The sequence below is a fragment of the Nesoenas mayeri genome (genome assembly GCF_963082525.1).
Source record: "Nesoenas mayeri genome assembly, chromosome: 2".
NCBI lineage: Eukaryota > Metazoa > Chordata > Aves > Columbiformes > Columbidae > Nesoenas > Nesoenas mayeri.
This window is the reverse complement of record NC_137543.1, coordinates 14,968,998-14,995,727: the sequence shown is the minus strand read 5'-3', so window position 1 is coordinate 14,995,727 and position 26,730 is coordinate 14,968,998. Positions and strand designations below refer to the sequence as shown.

The 26,730-nt window shown below is 42.1% G+C and overlaps 1 protein-coding gene across 1 annotated transcript in view; it reads right to left on the bottom strand.

The window, feature by feature from the left end:
* SNTB1 (syntrophin beta 1) overlaps positions 1-26,730 on the bottom strand; it is a gene marked incomplete at its 5' end in the record, with an annotated part of 112,923 nt that overhangs the window by 8,975 nt on the left and 77,218 nt on the right. The window contains one exon of the mRNA XM_080340204.1: positions 1,983-2,122. Within this exon, the coding sequence (XP_080196330.1) occupies positions 1,983-2,122 (140 nt within the window). The remainder of the gene's footprint in view (positions 1-1,982; positions 2,123-26,730) is intronic.

The following is a 26,730-nucleotide window of genomic DNA, read 5'->3' as shown; positions in this document are numbered from 1 at the left end:
ACACCTTCCCTAGAGAATCTAATCCAGTACCTCACCAACTCACCAAGTTTTTCCCAGGATCCTCCCAGAACCTCCCCTGCCACAAGTGCAGCCAACTATGTCCTGTTGTATCCAGCAAGGACGTGGAGAACATGCTCTCCTGTCCTCCTCATGTCCCATCTTCATACTTGAAAATTTTTAACATGTTTTCCATGGACTTCTCTAGATTAAACAACTAAGGCTTATGGAGTAATCCTCTGCTGATCATGTTTTCTAGGTCTCACATTTGCATTGCTTTCTTCTAGATCTTCTACAGTTAACTGGCATCTTTTTGGAAGTGCAATGACTCACATGAAGGTTATGTATCACCTGAGGCCTTACTAACATTCTGTAGTTTGGTATGATTACTACATCTGCCCAACATGCAATACTTGCCTCTAACCCAAGATGACTTTATTTTCCCCTCTCAATAACATAACATGTAGATTCAAGCAATTTCACCACATTGCCCAGATGCTTCCTGGCAAGCCAGTCTGCTATCAAATCTAACTCCTGAGAAAAAGTATCAAAGCACCAATGTCCTTCAATATGAGGGCTTAGATTATTTTATCTGGAAAATCGGCGATCACTGATGATGGGGGCTGGTGATGCCCACCAAAGGGCTGTTTTGACACATGACAAGATGTGGGCCAGAAGGGTGGGATGTGCTGCAGGATTTCCAGTCCCTATAAGGTGGAGGACTTAGGTCCATGTACAATGACACCCCAAAGCTATGGGGAGGAGATGCACCAGCTCCTGCTGGGGAGCTCACTATCCACAAACTCTAAGGCTTAGTGACATACCAGGACCCAGCCTCCAGCTTCAACACCTTACCCAGTTTTTGTTGGGAATTTCACTCAGAATTGTGAATCTTCACTGCCACAACATGCAACAGGCTGCAAACTTGGGGCTCTTTCCTCATGTTATGGTAACACAGGGTAAGTCAGATGCCAGCTTCCCAGGAAGTCAGAAAGCTCCATCATGGGTAGGTAGATTGGGACAAAGCAACCACCAGTGTAATTCTCTGAGTGCAATTTTATTTTTTTTTACAATATAGTGATTTAGCAGCAAAATCTCAGTTCATTTGAGGAGACAACTAGGAGACCAAGCACAAAAATTAACTAATGAAAGTGCAGTAAAAGAGTCACTGCTTTTGGCCATGTGCTAACAGCCCGTCTGAATGAGAACTCATTGGAAATGGTATAATAGAGGCCTGTAGCAAGGCCAAAACAATAGAACAGCAGCTCTTTCTCAAGCCCTTTGACCACACTGGCAGAGAAATGTGATTAAGATTCACATCAAGAAGCACAGAAGGTTCCTACTGTATAAAGACAACCATGGGAAAGCTCTCTCTGAATTAGTGTTGATAGTTACTTTCAAAATAATACAGATGGTTACTTCCAACCTAGATTCAAGAACATGTCTTCCAAGCTCACAATTTTAAGCTAGAAAAGCCAGTAATTTTTTCTGGAACAGGGACACAAGCTGTGCTGAAATTAAGTATCTCCATGACATGTGCAAGCCCTCAACAGTCCCAGACTGGTGGGGCAGAACTGCCACACTAGCACATCTGATTCAGGGCAACTATTTCATGTTTTACAGCCTGAAGGCGTGACTGGAAATCTGAGTGCTCCTGCCAAGCCCTCAGGTCTTCACACTGAGATAGAAATGCCAGGACCTCAAGAGCTTGGCTTTTTTCAACACTCCTGCCTCTGGATCTGGGCCAAATCACCATGTCCATAACCCTTCTGGTGCATTTCTGGCCATCTGCCTCCACCAGAACTTTAAATGGTGGAGAAGCGAGGAGTTGAGCTGAGCACAGCAGCCCATTGAAGAAGAACCTGCTTCTCAAACCACAACATTTCAAGCGTGATATACAACTGTGCACCAGCTATACCTGTTCCTGTCTGACTCAACTATTTCCACCGTTCTTTGAAGCGGTCATAATAAAAAAGCACAGGTACCTGGTGGCTAGCAGGGGGTAGGTGTGCAGAGGGCTGAACCAAGCTTCCTTCATCCGTGGCATGCTCTCATATATTAAGAGGTCTTTCTCTGTCAAGACCACTAACACTGGCTTCCAGTGCTTCTCGTTGTCTCCTGGCACCTGAAAAAAAGAGCAAAACCTCAGTGAAACGACAAGAGACAAAGCTACCTTTGTGCAAAGCCTGATGATATAAACACATCGAGGCCTGGGTAAGACAGTGAACAAAAAAGAGCTTTGCTTTGTCGTTTTGACATCTTCCACCTGAATTCATACCCAGCAGGAATGGAGTAACATGCAAGGACATCTGCTGCTCTCATTAGCACTGCCATTTCCAGCCTTCCTTGCAGCCTTCCCATACTACAGGCTACTCTGTAAGTGCCGTAGTGGAAGAACACAGACACAGGGCTGGCTGTTGTTTAGCTGTGGTATGCATGAAAGCACCATAAATGTATATTTATAATGTGCACCATTCACATATACCTCACACATTAACCTGAGTGCTGGACTCTGCTGCTGCTGTTTCTATTTTCGTAAGCGAAAAAAGCTGTGGCATCATTGCTATTAAAAAAGAATGTCAGGTAGTAAAAAATAGTAGTTTGGGAGCAGATGCTTTTTTCCTTAGCAGTTCATGGTTTATTGCTTCTGCTTCCTTCATACCATTCTTCCAGTTTTACAAGTGTCAATTTATAAAGAGATCCAACTTAAACATGGGGTTAATCTGAAGTATTAATTCAGTGATGGATCTGCATCTGCATTTCAAACTCAGAGACAAAGTCTGAAGACTGGGGCGTCAGAATCCAGATGTGGAATTATACTTTACAGGTTAGACATGTGGTAGTCCACATCACTACACAAATACCATTATAGGGACCAAGTATGGGTCCTGGTTTTTTACTTATTCTACTCTGGCAGCATGGAAGTGTCTTAAAATAGATGGAAATATGAAAGGGTCTTAGTTTCAAGCAAGAATGAAGCTCTTCCCTTTCACAGACAAATCTATTACTTTCCTTTTGGTGCACATAACAAAAAAGAAGCCCTGTTACTCAGTAACCCTCACAGCCATGCTTTTAAATCCAAATGTCTTGGCCGGATGCTAAAGGGAATTAAACAAATTCTGATATTCACCAAAGAATCTGATTGTCTACATGATTCCTCCACTAAAACCTCCTCCAGCAAAGAGACGCAGTTGCCTATGCTGTTTTATGGCTGATGCCAGCCTGCTTGCTGTGGGCATGTGTCACTGGACACATCACTGGGTGGGGAAACATATAAAAGGGATCAATCAAAGGCTGGCCAGGCTGGGGGTGGCATGGCCAGGAATAGTGGTTCAGATCTTTACCTACGATGTTCCTTGAGTGATGGATTCAGATGGAGAACCGCACTTGAAACACATTTTATATGAAGAGAGGGTCCCACAAGGATTCACAAGACAGTTTTAAGATAGCTTGCAATAGAACACCAATGTCCAAAGCAGATCTTAAACCAAGATTTTTGGCTTGCATAATTTTTAAGAGGTATTTTTTCCTCCTGAATTAAGTTTTTCCAATAATTATATTCCTGTCCACAGCATTACTTGTTCACTGGTTGCTCATATCTCTGTGTTAATCAACTTAAAATCATAAATATTTCATCCTTTCAATTTCTTCAGAAGTGTCAGTACTTATTTACAACTTTCTTGTAGTGACAGGTTCATGAAATGCAACCTTTCATTTTCAAACAGGGCTGAATAGAGAAGATAATTAACAGATCTATTGATACACTCCAGAAAGAACAAAAATTAGAGAGTTCTCACAGCCCACGTGCCATGGAAATATTCTCATGAGCAAAAAGCATCATCATCTTCTTAATACCACAGTTATTAACTTCAGTTAACACCCCAGTTCCTAGCGTGGGAATATAGAAATAAATGTTACAGTTAATATTAACATTTAATTTTTGAGCACCTCCCTGTGTTCTTTATCTAGAAAGATTTCAGTATGTACTTTAGAAGATTTCCAGAAAAGGAAGACAAATATGAAATCTGTCCTAGTATGAAAAAGCAGGATGTTCAGGTTCATGATCTGGAGCAGTAAGCAGGCAGAGTACTGCGCTGTCACTTCTTAGTTTTCAGTTCTGTGACCACAAGCAATCCAAAGACTATGTGAAGCTGCTCACAACTTTCCTGCAAAACCGTCCTGCCTGTGGAGCATTTTCAGTCACAAGTTTTGCTATTAGGTGGCTTGTCAGTCAGCCGTAACTTCAGAAACTTTGGGAAACACTGTTCCCTGTAAAAGTACCACAAAAAAGGGAATATAACTCATTTTGCCAACGGGTCCCACAACTATTTGCTGGACAGCTGTAAACATCAGGAGTCATAATTTCCAGTGTTAATCTTGCTGCTACACCTCCACAGTGAAGCCCACGGCTTTGCCCCCGTCCTTCCCAGCAGCAGGGTGACTATGGGGAAGGTGCGTCTCAGTCATAAGTTATTGAAGACTTTTTCTCAAGAACAAGTGACCTTATACTATCTCTCCTTGTAGGTTTTATCTGTGGGGTGTATCCTGCGGAGAGAGGGCTACAAAGATGATGAGATGTCTTGAGCATTTTATGAGGAAATACTGAGAGAGCTGGGTCTGTTCAGCCCGGAGAAGATAAGGCTGAGAGGGGATCTTATCAATGGCCATAAATATCTCAAGGGTGAGTGTCAAGAGGATGGGACCAGACTCCTTTCAGTGGTGGCCAACGACAGGATGAGGGGCAACAGGGAGTTACGAACTGAAACACAGAAGCTTCCATCTGGATATGAGGAGAAACTTCTTTACTTTGAGGGTGTCAGAGCCCTGGGACAGGCTGCCCAGAGAGGCTGTGCAGTCTCCTTCTCTGGGAACATTCAAACCCGCCTGGACACATTCCTGTGCGATCTGCTCTGGTGAACCTGCTTTAGCAGGTGGGTTGGACTGGGTGATCTCAAGAGGTCCCTTCCAACCCCAGCCATTCTGAGATTCTGTGATTTTGTGATGTTTGCCTGTGTTCTGTTAGGAAGACCTCCCCTCCCCACTAAGAAGGGCCATGAAACACGCACTTTTAATCACATTTTTTAGACCTTGCTGGGACCATAGCTGCCTCACTGGTAAAGAATTCTGGTGTAAGCAATACTGCTGCTATTTCAGACCTGAAGAAGGATTTGTGTGCCTGAAAGCTTGTCTGTTTGGTTTTTTTTAACTGTAACAGCTGTTCCAATGAAAGATATTGCTTCTCCTTAAAAACCTTGAATTGCATTACTGTTCCCTGACTTGGTTGGGATTTGGATCAGGCTTTAACAGCCGATGCTGTGCTGTTCAACAGGCAGTTGGCACTTCTGGAAAGTATCAGAGAGAACACGCTGTCCTGTAAATGGTAATAGAAAATATACCATTAGCCTACAGGGCACATTCAGAACAAACCAGCATGGGAAATTAAACCAGATCAAGTGAGTGTCATATCAAGCATAACAGCAAATTACAAAACAAAAGCAAAACACATGCTGCTTATGGACAATTAAATGAAGGGTTTGCTCAAGTTTTAAAGGCTTTAAAATCTAACGCATCATAAAGATGACACAAAATACTTCCGTAAGAGTAAATTTAAATATCATTTGAGACATGTTTTAGAGGCACCATTTTAGATGATGGTTAGGGACAGCTTCTTAGTCAGAATTTCGCAGAATTCAAAGTCCATCTATGTCGTAGACAGATGAAATCACCATCCACGCTAAAACACTTTTCAAACTCAACTGTTTTTCAAAGTAAAAAATGTTAGATCAAATCTAGATGAACTAGAGAAAATAAAAATCAGTACTCCTCAATGTTCCACCACAATAAGATGAACCAGCAAATTTTTTGCTGGTCTTCTGGGCACTGTTCAGGCAACTCTAAGCAACAGGTACCAGTGTTCCCTCTCCATGCTCTGCTCATCTCAGCTGAGGTCACTGCATGTATTCCCCGGTGAAATTCCAATTCAAGTCAATGAAAAGCTGTAAATATTTACACCAGAAGCAAACTTTTTTTATTTCTTTCCTAGACACACTATGCCTCTATATCAAAGTCTTCAAGTACAAATCTGAAAAGGGAGAACATATTCTAACAAATAACAAAAAAACCCAAGTTCAGTGAAGCATCCTTTTTGCTACTCACAAACCTCTTTGCTCTTCATATACTCATCCCATGAAGCACAAACCCCACGTTTTCCCAGATATACCTCTCCAGTTTAGCTTGCCAAATTCTGAAAATATTTCATGTATTGCAGGGATAAAAATGAATTATTTTGTGCATAACAACAGGATGAATGGGCTTAGGATGACACCAGAGATGTGCATTTTCATCTTGCTTGGCCACAGGCTTCCTCTGCAAAGTCACTCTATATGCTCTGTTTCCTTATGGACTCCTCAGTCTCTGCTGGGGTGGGAAGCGCTGTTGTAACGTAAATGTGAAACCCCAAAAAAAAAAAGTACACAAGAACGGCTCCTGTATTTCAGCAGCTACGTGGAGACTTGTCTGTCAGCCTTTGGCTAACACAAGAGCTAAAGTGCTGCCATGCAGAAAGCAGACGGCTCAGGCAGTGTTAGGACACACCAGACCCCACCGCACTGAGGATGCACCTGAGCTGTGGCTGCAGAGGTGGGACAGCATCGCTCCTGCTTCACTTTAGGGCCACATCTGTGGTCTGAAGGATTGCCTCTGCAAATAATGACATAGCAAGCTCGGCACCTACTCGTACAACTATTCCTGCTGGTTTACTGGCAACTGCTCATGTGCTTAAGGCCACTGCTTGCCATGTACCTTTAAAAAGTAACTCCTCTGATATGTAGCAAATACTATTTCAAAGAGGAGCCAGCTTGTTTTTCCTGCAGGCGATAAGGACCCCTGTCCCCTTTAATGGGTATCACAGCTTTCAAATCTTCAATAGTTTTCACATATAATTAATTGCCATAAGGACAATGGGCATCTCAGTGGAGATAAATCCTTTTACAAATGGTTTGGCCATTTACTCTTTCATCTGACAGGTCTCCTTTTCATACGATTTTTCTTTGAATTTCAGTTATTCACCTATTTCAGGCTGCCAGGAATGGATGAAAGAATACTTTTAATCTATGAGGCTTACAGATAATTAAATTAGAGGCCTCAGTCTACTTTGGAAAGCTGTTTCATATTTTCATTAACTCAAAAGGAACATTTCAATTATATTCCCTATTTAGTAAACAAATTATAAATTGCCAGCAGACTCCACTGCAGCAAAGTATCCAAAATGTGGCCTGTCAGAGAACTGCTGTGAAGGTAGCAAGTTTACACTTAAAGTAAGTGGTTTAAGGCCCTTATCCATCACTCCCTCCCAAATTTCTGAGCTGCACTGTCCCCTCACACAGAGCACAGGAGCAGCAACAGAGAAAGAATTCTCTGAAAACTTTTTCTTGCTCTTTCCTTTCTCCCTCACTTAAAATCTCTCCATGCTGACAAGAAAGAGCTTCCACACAGGCTGGGACATGTGGAGTACTGTGTTCAGTTTTGGTCCCCTCACTACAGGAAAGACATTGAGGTGCTGGAGAGAGTTCAGAGAAGGACAATGAAGCTGGTGAGGGGTCTGGAGCACAAGTCTGACGAGGAGCAGCTGAGGGAACTGGGGCTGTTCAGCCTGGAGGAAAGGAGGCTGAGGGGAGACCTTATCACTGTCTGCAACTACCTGAAAGGAGGTTGTAGCATGGAGGGGGTTGGTCTCTTCTCCCAAGTAGCAAGTGATAGGACAAGAGGAAATGGCCTCATGCTGTGCCAGGGAAGGTTTAGATTGGATATTAGCAAAAAAATCCTTCACGGAAAGGGTTGTCAGGCATTGGAACAGGCTGCCCAGGGAAGTGGTGGAGTCAACATCCCTGAAGGGGTTTAAAAGATGTGTAGACAATGTTCTTAGGGACACAGTTTATTGCTAGGGTTAGGTTAATGGTTGGACTCGATGACCTTGAGGGTCTCTTCCAACCAAAATGATTCTATGATTCTATGTTCTGCTATGTATTTCTTGTCATTTCATTGTCTCTTAATGAAGGGCTAAATCCATGTTCAGAATAAATTTCATTCATTTACAGAAATCTACTTGTCAGTTCCTGAAAATAACAGCTGGGACTGAAAAGGATTTTTGCAAGACAAACAGCAGCGACGCAGAAATAAATCACACAAACCCCAGTGTATGCACCATCCCTGGTATTTCTGTGAGCTCCTTTGACGGAAGGCAATTTGCAAGGCAGGAGTGGGTCTATGTGACAGCTGTAGGCACGGGACATCAACACCTCCCACGCCGCACACGGCTGAGATGTGTTTTGCTGCTAAACTCTGTAGTTTTAAACAGGAAATAACGTGCACATCCTTTAAAAAAAAAAAAAAAAAAAAGGCTAATGAAAATGTGTCTGGTATTGTTGTTCTCTCTCCTTGACCTCAGTGGTGGCTCAGAAGTGGCTTCTGCCATTATCAGATCTGGATTACAGTCAGTACACACATAAAAATCCCCCAAAAGGCACAATATTGCCTACAGTGAGTAGTGAGTGAGCGATGCGCACATTTGGCCATGGGGCCCCTGCTGTGGGAGCAGCCAGAGCCACACAGGGAAGGTGTGAACCACAGCAGGGACCACGCTGATCTGACCCTTGCGCAAAGCAGAGCCCAGGGATACACCCACAGCTACAGCTACATCACTGCTGCGTATGGACAGGAGGACACCCCTCCTCAGGATAGGTCTATTCAAGTCTCAACTCCTCCTAAATATCCTTTAAAATAACATGACTCAAAACAACTTTGATCAGAAGTAACACAGCTGACCATGTCAGCACGGCAATACGCTCAAGCCAATGTCCTGACTTTCTGGACTAATAGGATTTTCAAACAGCTCATATCCAAATATCTCCAAATGTCAAGAGAAGCAACTCAATCCTCTGTACTCACCCACACAAGTACAGTGGCTGATTTGAGATCTTTCCTATAGCCAAAGAAGAACGCCCGATCCCAGTTTTGTAGTGGAGGTTTGCTCCAGAGCTTAGTGAAGTCAGTCAAAGTTTTTCTAATAACTCTTTAGGTTTTGGACTAGGCCCTTGGGAAACAATGCTGGAGGGCTGCATGTCTCTCATGCTACAGAGAAAATGTAGCCAAATTCTTCTCAGAAGTACACAGTGAGATGATAGGACTCAATATTCACAAGCTGAAACAAGGGAAATTCTGATTTGATATTCAGAGAAACTTTTTCAGTTTGTCATGGTGGTCAAACACTGGAACAGACTGTGAAATGTTCACCCATCAAGATACTCACAACATGACTGGGCAAGGCCCTAAGCAAGCTGGTCCATAAAACAGCAGAAAAAACGATGAAGAAGCCCAGATTTGGATCAGAAAGCCACCATTTAGGTTGCCCCAGAGTTAAAGTTAGTTGTGCAATTATTCCATACACATACCGTTTTTCATGCATATGTGTTGCATGAATGTTGCATCAATATGAGCACAGTAGTTATATAAAATGGTTATCACAGCTTAACGGTTTGCAGGATGATTTGTAGATACCTTGTACCTTAAATCATTTAGAGCTGTATAAAAAGTGTATCCTTGATCCTTCTGATTTGGTAGAGCTTAACACTCTGGATTTCCTCTGCAGTAGATTGTGCGAAAAAGATAAGGAATGTAAGGGAGTGGAAAATCCATCATAACATAAACTTCATTCACTGTACAACATACCTTAAGTAAAAATATATGTCACAACCGCATGAGAAAAGTTTAAAAACTTCATGTGTTCTCTTTAATCTTCTGATCCATGGATCCACAGAAATTGGTTAACTAAATACACAGAAATGCAAATCCAGGGGACTCAAAAAGGAAAAAATGATAATTCATCTATTTTCGAAACCTCTGCCATGAGCCAGGATCGTTTTGCTGTTCATGAAGTTGGTATTTGAAGGTCTGTCACTAAGAGCTCTTTTGCAGTGAAAGAGGAGACTCTTAACTTTCTGATAATGTCAGGAATCTTTCCAGGGAAGAGCAAACCAGCAGAGAGCACAGGAGATGGTAAATGCCCCACACCATTTCTTAAAGGTACCAATTTATTTTCATCCTGGAGAAGGTGAAAGGAACGCTACTGTGTTTTAAGAAGTATTCTGATGCTTTTTGAATAAAACACATTTTCTTCTATAGCAGCTTCTTCAGACCATGAAAGCACTGTCTGAAATTAAGTACTGGTAATTTATGATACTCAGGCTTTGCATACAGCAAAAGTTTGCTCCTGAAAAGATAATAGTGTTAAGCTGAATGATTTTTGTAGGAAAACATGCACTTTGCTATCTCTCTCTCTCTCTCTCCTTTTTTTTAATTGCTTCTCAGAAATTGCCAAGGGAGAACAGGGAAGGGAAGAGGACGTTTGATCGCTCAAGGGCTGTGGCAAGGAAGACCTGCCCAACCTGTAAGTCACAAGGACAGAGACAGAAGGCAAGTCAGACAGGGGGAAGGTCAGGACAGCCCGGCTGCCACCGGCCACTGAGGCTGATCAAGAGATAGTGGACAGGCCAGCTCTAGTTCAACTGACCTTCAAAGCCAGTTTGACTGGGAACAAATCTGTGATGGAAGAGGTCACATTTTAAGTATTGCTGATAAAAGAGGCACCAGGGAAGGAGGGAAAAAAGGAAGGAAAGGCCATTAATCTCAGGCTTTTCTAATCAGTTATGCTGATCGAACAAATGAATGGAAAGCCTGAAGGGCAAAGGTGAGCACAAAGCTGCTATATAAAAGCAAAAACCTGTGCAAAACTGGAGGTAACCCCAGCAATCCCTCTCTTCCAGCACACTCACAGCACACATTCAGGATAAAAGTGAAGATGTTATCAGCAGACATTTTTTTGCCTCTTGTGTGTTCATGCATTTTGAGTATGCATGGCTTATCTATGGGATGTCTGGGCTCTTCAGACTGCAAGTGAGGGTGGCTGTAAACTTGCTTTCTGAAACACATCTCATCAACATATCACAGAAAGGTTGGTGATAGCAACTGCATGAAGATTAAAAAATATTTAAATAAAAATCACGGAATTAAAATGTGGGATGAACTGTACTTCCAAGACACTGCTCAGTTCTGGCAGAGACGAGCAGCTGCGCTGTCTCCAAGATAAACACTGGATCTCAAAGCACAATAATCCCTGTACTGTGGGAAAAAACACTGAACTTCCCTTTAAAATGGAGCAGTCCCCTTTCTCCAGCAAGCCCAGCTTGCCCTAGGAAACATTAAGAAGGACCATGGCATGGTCTTGTATCTTCATCTTCAGTTCATGGAGCCATTTTGCACATCAGGGTCAGAAGAAAAGGCGTCATACCTGTGAATGGTTTTGAGTTAGAGGCAAGAAAAGAGACAGGAAGATTTGGAAGCTTTAACACATCTCCTGTGCAACAGTTCAAGAATGGACACTGTTACTTAGTGGTGGGAAAAAAGAGTTTCCCCCAGGTATGCTCCAGGATAGTAGGAACAATCATTATTCTCTGCTATGCCCTGCAGGTTGCTACATGCCGGAGTTTTGCTGTGAGTAGAATTTTCTGTTCAAGCCAAGGTGAAGCATTTTATGAGGGAGTTCATCATCATCAGTGGAGTATAATGCTAATCGTACAGGAGCAGAATCAATGTAAAGACGCCATAGTTTCAACTCACTGTCTCCAAAGAGTCTATAATTTACAATTGAATCTGACTTCAGCTGATGAAGTGGATACCAGATTAGGATAAATGTGTAATAATACCCATTACTTCAAAAGATACATACATTTAACCTTTCAGTTCAGTAAAAGTGCATTGATTTCTGATCATCAGCTCAAGAACACTTGTCAACAGCACCCAATCAAACGTGAATGCTGGAGGTGGAGTTCTGATCTGAAAGCAGCTTGCAGTTTTTAATGATGGCTCAAACATGTAAAATGCCATTTGAAATTATGACGGTGTCTATTTGGTGAAGGACAGATAATCATTGATGTCTACATTAAAACTATAGTAACTGAAATCTGTCCCAGAAGATGCCCTGTGCCTTTGTCACACTGTCTTTCTGAATATTCAGCCTCAGAAATGATGGCCCATCATGACGGGGACCTTTTCAAGACTGACAGATTTTACTACTTTACTCAAGCGTCATTATAAATCACAAGTGCTGGAAGAAAACATAGTAGGGGAGCAATACTGAGAGAACAAGATGGTACTTTGTCATTGTTATGATGTTGTCTCAAGGACAGTCCAGAATACTGTGTCATTTCAGTCCATTGTGTCATTGATCAATATTCAGTAATACTGATGGACTGCAATACAACTAATGACCTCAAAGAAATGAGTGAATTCACTACATGCCTGGCACAAAAATACATTATCTTCAAAAAAGACTCTACTGGAATTTTGAACATGCTGAGAAATATTTGGAATCCTTATTGAAAAGTCAAAAATTCAAGTAGCATCCTTAATAATCCTGCTTAATTTTGAAAAAATGCAAAGCAGACACAGGTTTCTGGAAAGTTTGGTGGAAATTTGTCACAATTTGGAATCCAAACCTAATTATTTAGATGCCTAAGTAAATATGTATCACAAAAAAAAAAAAACCACCCTATATTTGTCTTTTTCATTATTTATTTACCTGGTTGGGCCTCTCAGTTCCAGAAGGACAGGGAACTGCTGGAGAGAGTCCAGTGCAGGGCAACAAAGACGATTAAGAAAGTGGAGCATCTCCATTATGAGGAAAGGCTGAGGGAGCTGAGGCTCTTTAGCCTGGAGAAGAGGAGACCGAGGGGTGACCTCATTAATGTTTACAGATATATAAAGGGTGAGTGTCACGAGGATGGAGCCAGGCTCTTCTCGGTGACAACCAATGATAGGGCAAGGGGCAATGGGTACAAACTGGAACACAAGAGGTTCCACTTAAATATGAGAAGAAAGTTCTTCTCAGTGAGGGTGACAGACACTGGAACAGGCTGCCCAGGGGGTTTGTGGAGTCTCCTTCTCTGGAGACATTCAAAACCCACCTAGACACGTTCCAGTGTAGCCTCATCTAGGTGTTCCTGCTCCGGTGGGGGAATTGGACTGGATGATCTTTTGAGGTCCCTTCAAATCCCTAATGTTCTGTGATTCTGTGATTCACAGAGCCACTCAATATTTTGAGACCATACTTTTTTTTTTAAATTGACAGAAACAGAAAGTCTGTATCTCCGTGAGCACAATGACAGACCTCCACGAGCTACCTAAGACCTCAAGGAATATACCTGCTTTCTTGCTGTGGGAACAAAAGAAACTTAAACATGTAATTTTCATTAGAATTTGTTTATCAAATTCAACATTTTCTGATGGGCAGGATGATTTCTTTTTTTTCCCCAGAAACCCAGCTGAGCTCCAAGAGACCTCTGCCCATGAAACAGATTTCCAGTATGCTACAACTTGGCAAACAGTATGGAAAGCTGGAAGACCATCCAGTAGATCTTCATGGTAGATCTCAGTATTGGTGGCTCCCAGGCTGCCAGTAATGGTAGGAAATGAACAGTTGTTCCATTTGATAGTCAATTCAGTTTCTTCCAGTTCTTAACAAAGTTGAATTTTAACATCTTTGCCCTTTCAGAGAGCTTTGATTGGGGATTTGTTAGCTTGTTAGGTAAAGAAGACAAACAGGATCTCATCAAGAACTGCCACCTGCCACACTAAAAAGTTGACTTTTGACTTCCAAGAAGGCTTAAGCCAGTCAGTGGTTCAGAAATGTGGATACTTAGATGAATAGAAAGAGGGCTGAAGATGACTGAAAGATAACTCATTCAGCCTCTGTCTGCTCAGGAAAGGACAGACTTTGTTCCCAAGATTTGCCAACCTGTTCTGTAAAACCTTCCCTGACAGAAATCCCCAGTTGCTCTATCATAGCTCTTGGTCAGTTTCACCAATAGGAAATAGTTGCCCATACTGGAGCACGTGCCACTGTGGTCCTGCGAATACTGTGAGGTCAGGTGTCATTACCTGCTTGGGAAACTAATAGAAAACTTGAATTTTGGGCTTTAGCTAAATGTCTTTTTAAGATGGTCAATACTCTAACTCTGCCAAAGTAATTTCAGGAGAGTGATGATCACAGAGGAAACGGGTAAGTGGGAAGATCACAGGAGAGAAAGCTAAGAGCTGGAGGGTAACTGCAGCTTGTCATGGGTCCTGTGGTTGCTGGATAGCTGTCACCACCACCTATCTGGTACATGGAGAAACACACACACCCCTGACATTGCAAAATAACTGACAAGGCAGCTTTAATAGGAAACCGGTATTACCATCTTTAGCCAGTCGAAGCTCCCTAGAGAATGTCAATTGGGGCTTGACAATCAGTCTGAGGTTTGCTTGGCATTTAATATACATTTTTAATTCTTGCTGAACCAACAAGCCTTTTTGCTTTGTTGACATTCCATAGTTTCAAGCTTTTCTCTGTGGCTAGGAACCAACAATAAAAATGAGAGCTCAGCTTTCATAAAACCTCTTTATTTCAGAAGACAGTAGCAGAAGAAACATCCCTAAAGTACAAGTATTCAAGCTATGAGGTTTGGACCTATGATCAGGATGTGAGCTGCCACTTCTTCAGAGGAATCACCTTCCCAGACTTGATACTGCTTATTTTACAAGATCTGATGAGATCACAGGCCAGGGGTTTATGGCAACAACTCTTTTAATTAATCCACTACCTATGACAAAAATGTAGCAAATATTGAAGGGCATGTGTTAATAGAAACTATGAATATTCAACAGATCCATATGAGGAAGATAAACATAAAGAACCTTCTACTTGGCAGTTATCTGTGCTGAGCTTTAAATTATCCACACAGGACAAATGGATTTAGTGCTGTGCGATGCTATTTCATCTAGATTACTAAAAGACACACAATTAGGGCCATCAATCTACAGACCCAAATCCTACAAATATCAGCAAATTACATGCTGTAAGCTATTCAATTTTGAAAGCTAATGTTCTTTATCTTGTTCTAGTTCTCATCATTTGGTATTTTTGAAATAACCACAGCATTTAACTACTCATAGGACAATTCAAATGAGAACTGAACATTGCTGTAGAAGAAAAACTTGTGAGGACTGAAGTTAATTTCCAAAACTAGTACAAACAGAATGCATGCTACAGGTTACCTCCCTGGGGCCAGAATGGGAAACTAAGTTTTCAGATTTAACAATTATCCTTGAAATACATAATTTAATAAAATAAAGAATTGCCTGGTAATGGCACTAGACTTCTATACCTCTTAACAAACACATCACATATCCAAAGATAAATTATTTTTGGCACGAGAGACATACGATCTCATGAACCAACTGATTTCATCAATGGAAGACTCTTTCCTGCTGTGGGCTAATAAATCACCCCACCCAGCAAGCACCGGCCATTTACAGTAAGAACCGGCTAAGGGTAACAAGAACATCACAGAGCTGCTATTACTTCTGCAGCTACAAGCAAGTGAAAACCCCAAGAGGACAAACACGTATGAATGTTATCAAAGTGACTACACCTAATTTTGCTCTTGGTATCAGAAATATACTTGCACTGAAATCACTGGGAAGTTTTACAAATTATTTCTTTCAGGTTTTTTTCCTACTGTGAAGACAAATATTTGTCTTTTCACTGAGATCTGTTTTGTAGTTTGTACTGGCCTAAGCTTTGTATATATACTGGTACAAAAAAATCTGAAGTTGCTCAGTTGAGTAACACCAGTAGAAAACTACAAAAAGAAAATTGGAAACCATGTACTTCAGTAACATTGTCGTATGCAAATATTCATATAACCCATTTTACAAGTATAACAAATGGGACTGGATATCATACCAGGGGTTTCATATCAAAATTTCTGGAAATTTAAATACCATGTCCTCATTGGCTTTTTTTTATTTCTGTAGCCATATGGAAATCAGTCAGGCACAATTAACTGTTTGTCAGAAAACAATCTATTAATTAACACCATTCTGTGCGAATGGGCTGAAAATCATGCTCGTTGCTTGCCAAAACCCATCCATTTCTGCCTCATGTTTGTGCTCAGAACTAAACATAGCTACATATATGCTGCTTGACATAACTGACCAAGGGAAAAAAGAACAACTGCTGCTGAGGTTTTTCAGAACCAGCAGCCAGCAAGATTTTTCTAAAGATAGGTAGAAGGTCAGCAGGGCTTCACCTCTGCATCTCACAGAATTCCTTACTGACAGATCTTTGATTAAACTGAGCAGATATAGATTAAATCCCAATTAAGACATTCATATCTTTAGCAGGGCTTGAAAGAGAAAAGAAAGTGAGGGGGGAGAGTAAGTCACAGCGTTTTCTAGGCTTAACCTTAAAAATATAGGACCCAACTTTGATTATATTTATAACCATTCAGTTCTACTGACGTCAATGGATTTACTCCTAAATTATGCCGGGTGGGAATCGGGCTAGCTATCACCACATTTCCATGCAGATAACCAGAACCCCTTTAAAAGCACCGTTTAGGCAAAAGCACGTCCTCAGACAACATGCATCCTCAGATAACCCAGCTAAACTCGGAAGAAGGGGCAATCAGTGATGGGGAAGGCCAGGAGAAAACTGCAGAGTTGTAGAAGAGGAAGGGAAAGAGATCTTTCGGTGTCATCCGCACGTGCACAGAACCTTCACTGCTGCTGAATCCTGGGCACTAAACCAATCACTCCCAGGTGACACATGACAACATGGTGGCTATTTGCTTCCCTAGCAGAAAAGCAGTCTGTGATCTGTGCTGCCTCTGAGATCGGTATTCTTGTATTTCATTTTTAGTAGAGCAGCCTGCAATGCTGCTGCTTCCAAAACTTAGAACCCCTTTGCAGGTCCACACAGGGCTGCAGGTGCATAACTGTTATCAGTTAGTGGTTGGCTCCTCCTGACTGTTTTTCAGAACTGTTCACTCGCTTGGATGCGATCTTGTTACCACAACTCATTCCTTCTGCTTGTGCTTAGCAATGTCCAAGCAGCTGTTTCAAGTTATTCGAAGGGGCTAGAGACTGCAGTTTTACTTGACGTGCCCAGGCTAATGGAAACTGATGATGTACATGACCTTTGAGGAGTGCAAACAGCCCCTCTATCCATTCTGAAGTGAAAGAAGACAGAGAAGCTAAAATTCCTCTCTTGGAGGTCTCCTTGCAGCTGTGAAGAATTAATCTTACAGGGTTATGACAGGTTCAGAGAAGGCTGGTCTTATTCTTGCCAATACGGGATATTTCAACACCTTCCAGCCCACGCAACCATTTGTACACCTGTGTTCACCAAACAATCTCTGCAGCTCATCAGTGGGCTACTCCTTCCACTGTCACCTTCCCACAGGCTCTCGCAGCTCAGCTTCATCTCCCAGTCTCTTCCAGTGCTGTCCCACTCTTCCCTTCTCCCAGGCTCTATTCATCTTTCTGTGCTCATCCATTTGGTTTATGTACCACATGGACAAAAATCACGGCAGAAGCACAACCTCTGATGCATGGTTCCATGTTTTCTTAATCATCTAACTTTCCTACTCAGATAGGGTTTGCAGCAGAGTCTGCTCTGGCTAGTACTGTTTTGCTGCAATCTCGCACCATGACATTCCATGTTTGCCTAATCCCTAGGCCCTCTCATACTTACATAATTATTAATATTAGGTTATTAACCACAACAATTGCCATCAAAATCAGTGCTGCTCTCTTCCTCCTTTCAAACTGTTGCAACAACAAAGCAAGAACCCAACAGTAAGTCAGCTCATCCTCAATAACCAGCTTTCCCAAAAAAGCCCACAAACGCAGGGGGCCTCACGACAAAAATATCACATAAAAGGTTTTCACATGACCCCGTGCAGCTGTGTGATCTCTCTCCACGCTGCTCCTCTCTGCAATACCTCTGGCTTCTTCCATCTCTTCCAGTTGACTTTGCCTTTTTAAAATCTGCCTGCACTTTTGGGTATGCAGATTTAAACCTCTGTTTTGAAATTTTAAGTGAGAGAACGTTAATGTCTTCTTTAACCCTGTGATTCAGGGATCCAAAGAACATAGCAATAATAAGCATTTTTTTAAGTGGAATGAACACACGTGTGTGTTTAAACCTGAAGTTTTAATGTATTCCTCCCCTGAAGGGCCCTGTAGTGAGCCTCATGGGATGAGATGAGGCCAGAGACACCACCATACAACACTTCTTTTCATAGTAACGTACAAGCGTTTCATTCCATAAACAAATAGGTAAGCTTCTATTTCCATAGCAGGCTTCTCCTCCAAGTGAACTTTTTAGAGCCATTTCCATAAACGTCACTGACATTTCCAGTATGAAGCACAAAAAGGCAGCTATATCCATACAACACACAGGCAGCCTACTCTTGCCGACGTCTGCAACTATTTTCAGCACAAGATCAATGTTTGCACAGCAGTATCTGCTCAGTAGAAATGTATAAATAAAAAAAGGCCCAACAATAACGCAATGGGTTCACACAGTTTGAGGAATTTTCACAGTGGCGAACAGTCGTTAGCATCTAGTGATTAAAACCCAGGTGCTTCCTTCAGCAGGGCTACTGTTACAGTATGAGCACCTGAAACTCGGGGAATACAAATAACACCTGAGAAAACCTTTGTAAAGTCCATTTGTCTTCAACAGCAACATCACTATGTTGGGAGCAGTGGGCCCAAACCCCCACACAGAGTCTCCTTCTGATGTACACCCAAAGAAACAGTCACTTTGGCTCCAGAGCCCCTTTTTGTACCCTGACTATTGAACAGACACTGTACAAGCTGATAGCTCTTTCAAAGGAATAGGTGGAAATCCCTGTTCTGGGGTACGTATCTAGATCTCCAAGATGGTCCTCAACAGTCTCACAGATGGAGCTGGTAAGAATGGGTGTGCTTTTGCTGAAGTTGTTGGAGTTGCTGACAAGATGGCTTCAAAACACTCTTCATAGCAGTGTGCCACCCAAGTGCTACCATTTTTTAGCATACTTTTCAGACTCTTCTGATCTCTATCTCTAATAAGTTTAACTTCTATTGATTGCATACCTGTGACTCTACTGACACTCTGCCATTTCTGGAAAAAGACTATGCTGTTAGAAGAGAAAAATATTTAACATCACTATTAGACCAGAAAAAAAAATGTGACTCCATAAAACATTTCATCAAGAGCAGCTCTAAAATGGACTGTAGAGTTTTCCATGGATCCTGTTGTGTGGTTATTACTAAAGATGTTATACGACATCTCTGTTGAAACCACATTATTTCTGTGTGCCATGTTAGTTCAGGAAAAGATCCCATGTCATTCCAATAGGTTCTGTCAATAGGTTCTGTCATGAGGTCAGGTATGATACAACTTTACCCCTATGGTATGTCTGACAGGCTAAGTCCTCAGTGCCTCATGTGAGTGTGAGGCCCCTTCACCTCTTTCACGTCCACCCTCTGCAGGCCTTGGTAATGCTGCAGGTATGGGGAACTCTTCCTGGAATGATGCAAGGATGGGGCAGTTTATGATACATCTAGAGAACTTTGCTCTTGCAGAAGATCCTGTTTTGGTTTCTCCTACTTCCTGTTTGGGTTCTCCTACTCACTGATTCACTCTTCTTCTCACCCTGTCCCTTTCAAGCAGTTTTTCCTATCTTGTATTCAAAGTCTAATATCAATACCGAAGATTGCACCTCTATGTTATTTGAGTTTTTCTATTTGATTTCACTAGATATTCTGTTTGAAGCAGCAGCAGTCCTTCAGCCTTACTGATCAGTTTTCATTGCACAAAGGGAAGGACATAAAACTGTGTTTAACCTGTAGAAATAACATTTATTTTGTCTCTATTTCTTTGCCCTCAGCAGCTGGTTGTTCAGGGCTTACATTAAAACTGGAAATGTTTCTCTCTTATGTAGTCATTGTGCAACTCCTCCTTTCTTTCCTAATCCTTCAAGTGAAGAAAACAGCCAGGAAAAGGATATTGTGCATGTTGGAATTTTTGTCCATCTCTCCATGGGGATGATTAGCAAAATGCTGTCTCTCTCTGGAGTTACAATTGTAAAATGAGATCGAAATCTGGCCCTTCAAGGGAAGTGTTACTTTTGGGAGTGATCAGAAACAGCTGCTTTCAAAACCAATTATGCTGGCTGTTTGTGGTAATTCAACAATTGGTCTTCGGAATTTTACTTGTGAGGACAAGAGAACTTTGCTGAAGTATTTTTAAATAAGGTATCTACTAATAAAAAAAACATAGCAATGTTCCCAAATTCCTTGCAATGCCATGATAATCATTGGATGGTAATCTCCGACAAGGTTAAATCTAATGTTATTCAATGGCAGCTCCCCAAAGTAGATTCCCTTTTGGTAGTAAAATCGTTATCTTACTGTTTAAACATTCAGGCTTCCCTCTCTATTTCACAGTTCATAAAGCACCTTTATGGTGTTGAGATTTTTTTTCTTCCAAACAGACAGAAGACAGTTTGTTTTTCCTGCTTTGATTAAATCCTACATCCCACAAGCAGTGAACCTGTGATACTGCTCCACTGTTTTTAATTGTCTCCTTCTATTAAGATGCCAGCACTGTCTGTCTTTCCTGCAGCCCCAGCGCGATTGTGCTACGTGCCTGGCATTAGCGCTGCCGGGTCTGAGGTTAATGTTACACTGTACAACTCATTAGCTGCGCATTACTCTCAGAGCCAAAAATTAACGTGATTGATCTAACAATATGTTTGGGCTTGGGACCGAAACTCAAATGAGGTCTCACCAAAAGCAAAGGTCAGCAACTTGGCACAAATTTTGCTGTGCACACAGAAAGCTTTTCTTCCAGACTATTCATCAGGGAAGGTACAAATGACAACTAATACAGGCCTCATTAAAAATGAGAAGAGGAAACCCCTTGTAGAGAGCAAGAAGGCTCCCTGGCTATCATTTTTTTTTTCTTCAGTCTTTTCCTAAAGCTTTTATTTACGTTACAGTAAAGACAATATGGAGCTTAAAGGTAGCTGTGGGGCTTGGGGTTTAGGAGACTCATTAGACTAATTATTGTGATGCACACTATCAATTACTGTCCAGTTAAGCAGAGTGGATAACTCTGCAGCCAGAAATAAATCTTCAGGACTGAAGGATCTGGGGGAGTTAGTTAAAACATCAATGTCAAAACATTTTCTCTCTTAAAATAACTAAAATAAAACAGACACTAGTTTAGGAGTGAGACAGAGGAGAGGAATGATGCGAGAAACCTTTTCAACTGTGGGTTTGTTTCAAGTACAGTTCTTACAAGGATTTCACTCATAACTCAAGAACTGAAATCAGTACTTCAAAATATGCCATTTTACATGTGGTATCATCATGTTCTTTCTTCCTCAGTAACCAAGGGTGCTGAAAGCGCTATTTATACAACAATTAGGCTGTACAAAAAATACTTCCTTGCAGTTTGCAGAGTTGCTGTGTTGCAAAATAATTGTCTAATGGCACATTTTTGTAAGTGCCGTCATGGTATTATGGGTATAATTTCATTTTTACAGGATACGATAATAAGGTAAAAGGCTGGCATTAATAGCCTCAGGAACATATTACATAAACAGAGGCTGGAGATTAAAATTGGACTGGATTTGTAGACTCTGCATTGAGTAACTGTCTTGCCACACTGAAAATTATAACACATGTAACTTTTGCCTCTCCACTATTTTTTTAAACTCTCCTATTCTTCTAAAGGTCAGTCCCACTTTCCAACAGAGAACACAGCTTCTTCTCAAGGTATTTTTAGAAAATCTGTTTATTTTTCTCTGTTAACAGTTTTTTGGCAAAACAGGATATGAGGCATATATTGCTTCTGCTTGTACTAGCAGTGATACTGTGCTCTTCCGCAATACCCCTCAAACATCAACCAGCTTCATTGGTCCTAAAAACCCTTGCGGATAGAGACAACGCACCTCAGATTGCAAGCTGGGTGGGCAAGCAGGATGGGGCAACACTATGCAAAAAGACAGGAGAGAAAAGTTTTCTTCCAAATTAGGGCATTTTTACCAGGAATGGCTCTGCTTTTGCCAGGAGTTTTCTCCACAGGGATCAGCTGAGAGTCCTGGGGGAAAAAGCGCTGCAGGGCAGAGAGAAGAAGGGTTTTTTATGGCCTATTCTGCTGCTTTCTAATCTATTTATTCATGCTATTAATCAAAAAGCTGAAATGTGAGTATTGTTGTGCTAGAAAAAAAACCCCTCATGACTGGGGTGAGAGGAATTCATACTGGGCAGAGCCTGAAGGTCAATGCGTCCCTAATGGGCCCCTCCATTCCCCTGAAGGTGATTTTTAACTTTGGGAGACAAACCCAGCAAATGAGAACAAGGTGACGTTGAACAAAGAAAACGCAGCTCAACAAGAACTTAATGTTTGGAAAATCTGTGGTTTTCTAAGATTGGCAATCTCTTCCCTTTCAAACTTCTCACATGCAGCCAGTAAGCAGAAAATATGCAGATGAAGGAGCAAACAGACACAGTGCAAAGGCATAGCTGTTGCAAAACACTGTCTCAACACCCATCACATCGCAGCAATGTGCACTCAGCTCTGGGCTTGTAAGAATAAATCTGTTTGTCCTGTACAACTGAAGTGGGATCCAGGGGCTGGAGGGTGAGTTGGGTGTCCGCAGTGCTGCTCAGCTCGGTGAGGCTGATGGAGGAGATGCTCAGGGCTTTCCTACTGCTTAGTCTGCATTCGCCTTGCTCTTTGTTTTAGCTGAGAGTAAAGCATTGCCTTAATACCAGCCTTCCCATCCTGGATAACACACACATCACTCCAGAGCATCTCTGAATGCCCGGGATGAGCTCCACACCTTCTCCAGCCAACATGCTGGTCTGCTTTCTCCCACCCTTCACTCCACAGCTGGGAAAGCACAGGCCCTCCTCTGTCCATCCCCACCACTGCTGATGTCCCACTTGGACCAGCAGAAGGAGGCAGAAACACGAGGTAGAGAGAGACCAGTTGTATTGGCCTTTCAGTGCTTAAAATAGCTGAGAAGGGCACCCTCTGCTCCCACTGACAGCAGGGCTGGATATGGGTTCAGGAGAGGTCTCTGCTTCCTCATGCAACATTGTTTTATCAAGGAGAGGGTATGGTTGCATTTAAATTGCATTTGAAAACCAAGGAGCATCACTGTCCAATTCCTTCACTTTCTTCCACTATTTACTGTCAGAGACAGAGAGAAAAAAGGAGGCCTTTCACCTGCTTCTGAAGGAAGGGGATCAAAGCCTTCCTTCACATTGTCAACTGAACTTGACTGCAAATATGTTCAAACAAGGGCTCTCAAGAGCCCCAAAAGATGAGCTGACCCGGCATGTGTGCAAGGGGAGGTGGACCCTTATGGACAGATCTAACTGCAGCTGCCAAGGTGAAAGATGCAGAAGCCAAACAACATGAAAATTTAGCAAGATCGAGGAAGACAATCCCTTATCTACCAAAATTTAGAAAGTTCCTCGTCCAGCAAAATCCAGCCCAGCCAAGCAGCAGTTCAGGCTTGTGTTATGTAGAAGAAAGAGTTAAGCATCCATGACGTGGAAGCCATGCTGTGCAAAGTGGCCAGCACTCAGGACCATGCTGGGATGTGCTCCCACAGCCACCAACACATCACATTAGAGGAACCGAGAGAAACAGCTCCCACACCCCAGGGAGGCAGAGAAACTCCCCCCATTTCCTTTCAGCATCCTCTCCTCCTTCCAGGCTACAGCCCATCATTTCCCTTCTCAAATCCTGCCCTGGGTTTGTCAGCAGGACATCTGCAGAGATGTCCTTGCAGCAGAGCCACGGCCACCACGTGGAACCCACCTGTGGTCCGTGTCCCTCTCTGTCCACACAGGCACAGCTGCCAGAGCAGGAGTCACATCTTCGGGCTCACAATCCCTCCTGATGCAGGAAGGGAGAAATTAAATAAAACTCCATGATGGGATGACGTTAAAAAATAACTTTCTCATCGTTCCTGGGGTTCATAGGAACAGGGATAGCAATTCACTATGTTTTATAGAAAAACTTAAGTCAGTTGTTAGGACAGGTAGATAAAAACTGAGGCAGAGGGAGGGCAGACAAGGTGTGATCACTTCTGCTGGGGTCTGGCCAGAACTAACACAGCCTTCTTGTAGGAAGGTTGAGGGGAGCTACAGGGACCCAGTTTACACTTCAGCTCAATTTCTGCAAGCAGAGTTTACCACCTGAAGGCTACTGTAGGCACAACGGTGCTCAGTCACTATTTAATTGTGCTCTGTAATTATCTGGTAGGGGGGGGCTTCCTTTACTACAACAACCCATCTGTACTGCAGAAATACAGACTTTCAAGATGAGGTCCTTCATGCATTTACCATCATATTCCTAGAATTTTTCATTATTTATTTACACTAATTCTTCTCTCCAATCCTCTTGCACTGAACACTTCTGCCTGACTTAGATTTATCATTTGTTCAGCTCTCATTGGCATGGGAACAAACAGCACGTGTATTATGGATAAAGACTGGCAAAGCCTTTAGAACAATACGGTGAATGAAATGCCTGTTTTCAGCCCAAGTTTTCCTTAATATATCCATTTACTGAAGGCACCTAAAGCAAGGAGAGAACAATGTTACTGCTCATAAAAGTGGCCTGTGGAGGAACTCCGCTGATTCTGGGAGAGGAAATTACTCCTCATGCTATTTCAGGTTTACGTCTTTCCTAAGAACAGGCTGATCGTTATCCCAGATAATGAAGACTGCTAATGTAATTAAACGCTCTGTTGTGGTGTTTTACAAGGCAAACAAATAAGTTCCGGAATTAATAAGCTGCAAGGTCAAGTGACATAGGGCAAAAGCAGGACTCTTCATTTGGATGTAAGCACTCCACAGAAAGTAATTAGCTGGGATTTAAAAATACAATTTCTAATTTAGGACACACAGAAGATTTTCTGTTTTGAGGTAAGTATAATCTCCAAAAGGTCAGATCAATTTTAAGATTATAACCAGGTGTATATTATCAATATGAGAAACTGGGTCCTTCTCTAACAAGTCAGAACGAGAGGCCATGACCAAATTGCCTTGCTCTTCTTCCTCAGAATTATAGATGGGTAGTATTTCCAAACATGCCTAAATAATAAGTAAATGAAACAGAGACTGAAAAGAGAAAAAAACAAACAAACCCAAAACAACCCTGTAGAGACTAGAAATTGCAAAAGACACCACACTATAGGTAGAGACTAGAAATTGCAAAGGACACCACACTATAGGAATGCAATTTAATTGCAAAGAAATCAGGCATTTGACTAATAGTTTTCTTAGCCCATGTTTCTAGCAGGTTATTTATCTAGTTAAAACATACACTGATTTGCACTGGGGGTTAAACATAGCACAAGCCAAAACTCGCTGCAGTTACAGCCTAAACACACACAGGTACTTTCCAGGGCCAGAACACAAGCCTGGGATTAGTACAACCTGACTTTTCTTCCTGAACACGCCGCTGGTTCAGCCTGTGCAGCCTGAGGAGGCCTCACCAGGCCGCCACGTTTCCCAGCCCCAGCCCCTCTGCACAGGCCATCACCACTTCTCCTGCATTGGGATTTGAATTTGTCATAAAACCTGCAGAAAACTAACGCTACCCTGCTGAAAGTAATGAGTTTTCTATCAGCGTAACTATCTGATCTGGCTCAGGGCCAGACAAGCACTGCCACCACCATGACGGGAGAGCTGGGAATGCTAAGGGGGACGGACGGTGACAGCCCCAACCATGGACACAGACACACCAGGGTTTTTAAAACACCGCCTAGCAGCGGGTGGTTAAAATCAGATATTCACAATGTTAAAAAAGGCAAACTGTTTTAACTACATGATGGGCTGGTGAATTTTAAGCTCATTTTAAGCTCAATTTTACAACCTGGAAATTATACAGAATTTTGAGACTGAAGCTTCTCTACTCTTCTTTGAAAACTTATTTGTGATGAAACTAACAATGTGGCTCTGTTGCTGTCTACTGGTTTTGCTAACGAGTGAATGTACGTCTAAAGGAAAAGGTAAATCAGAAATGTTTTCGTTTTATACTGGGGAAAACCAGAAAAAAAACCCAATAAAACCAAACAACCTCAAATACACTGTTATGCCATTTGCCTAAATCTTGTTTGGACAGCTTGCACAGCTCACAATCTTTCTGTTATCACTCCCTCCTCTGAATTAGAGTGAGAGCAGGAAGATAAATATAATACTGCAATATACAGCTCGATACTGAAGAAGATCGCTCTGCTGTGACACGCCTCGCACTTCAGCTCTAATACAATGATATGGTTATCTAGGGTTTGAAGAGACTGAACAGCCTGTAATATATTAACACACTTTTCATTTGGAGATAGTGTCAGGAGCTGGGAAACAACTCCAATTCACCGTGCCGCTTTGGTTATTTCCCCTCCAGTGCCGGGTGTTTTCTCCCATCTGATCTCCGCTCCAGATTTGTGCCCCGCGCAGGCAGAGCAACGTGAGCAGCAATCAAGCACTGAGTTGAGATCTAGTTTGAAAAGCCCAGAGAGGCACTTCTGCAGCTTCAAATATTAACGTTATAAGAGACAACTTGCAGCAACTCCTATTTTTAAGTTTCTCAAAGGAGCTTTGAGATCATTTTAAGCAGCCCAGTGCCTGTAAGACATTTGACATCCAGAGAGCAGAACAGTATCTGGCTGCAGAAGCACTTTTTCTTTGCTCCAAGCCTACATTTAAAGTGTCATTGGCACAGTGAGGACAGGGAAAGACACAGAGCTTGGGGTTTCGTTTAGCCTGGCGCCT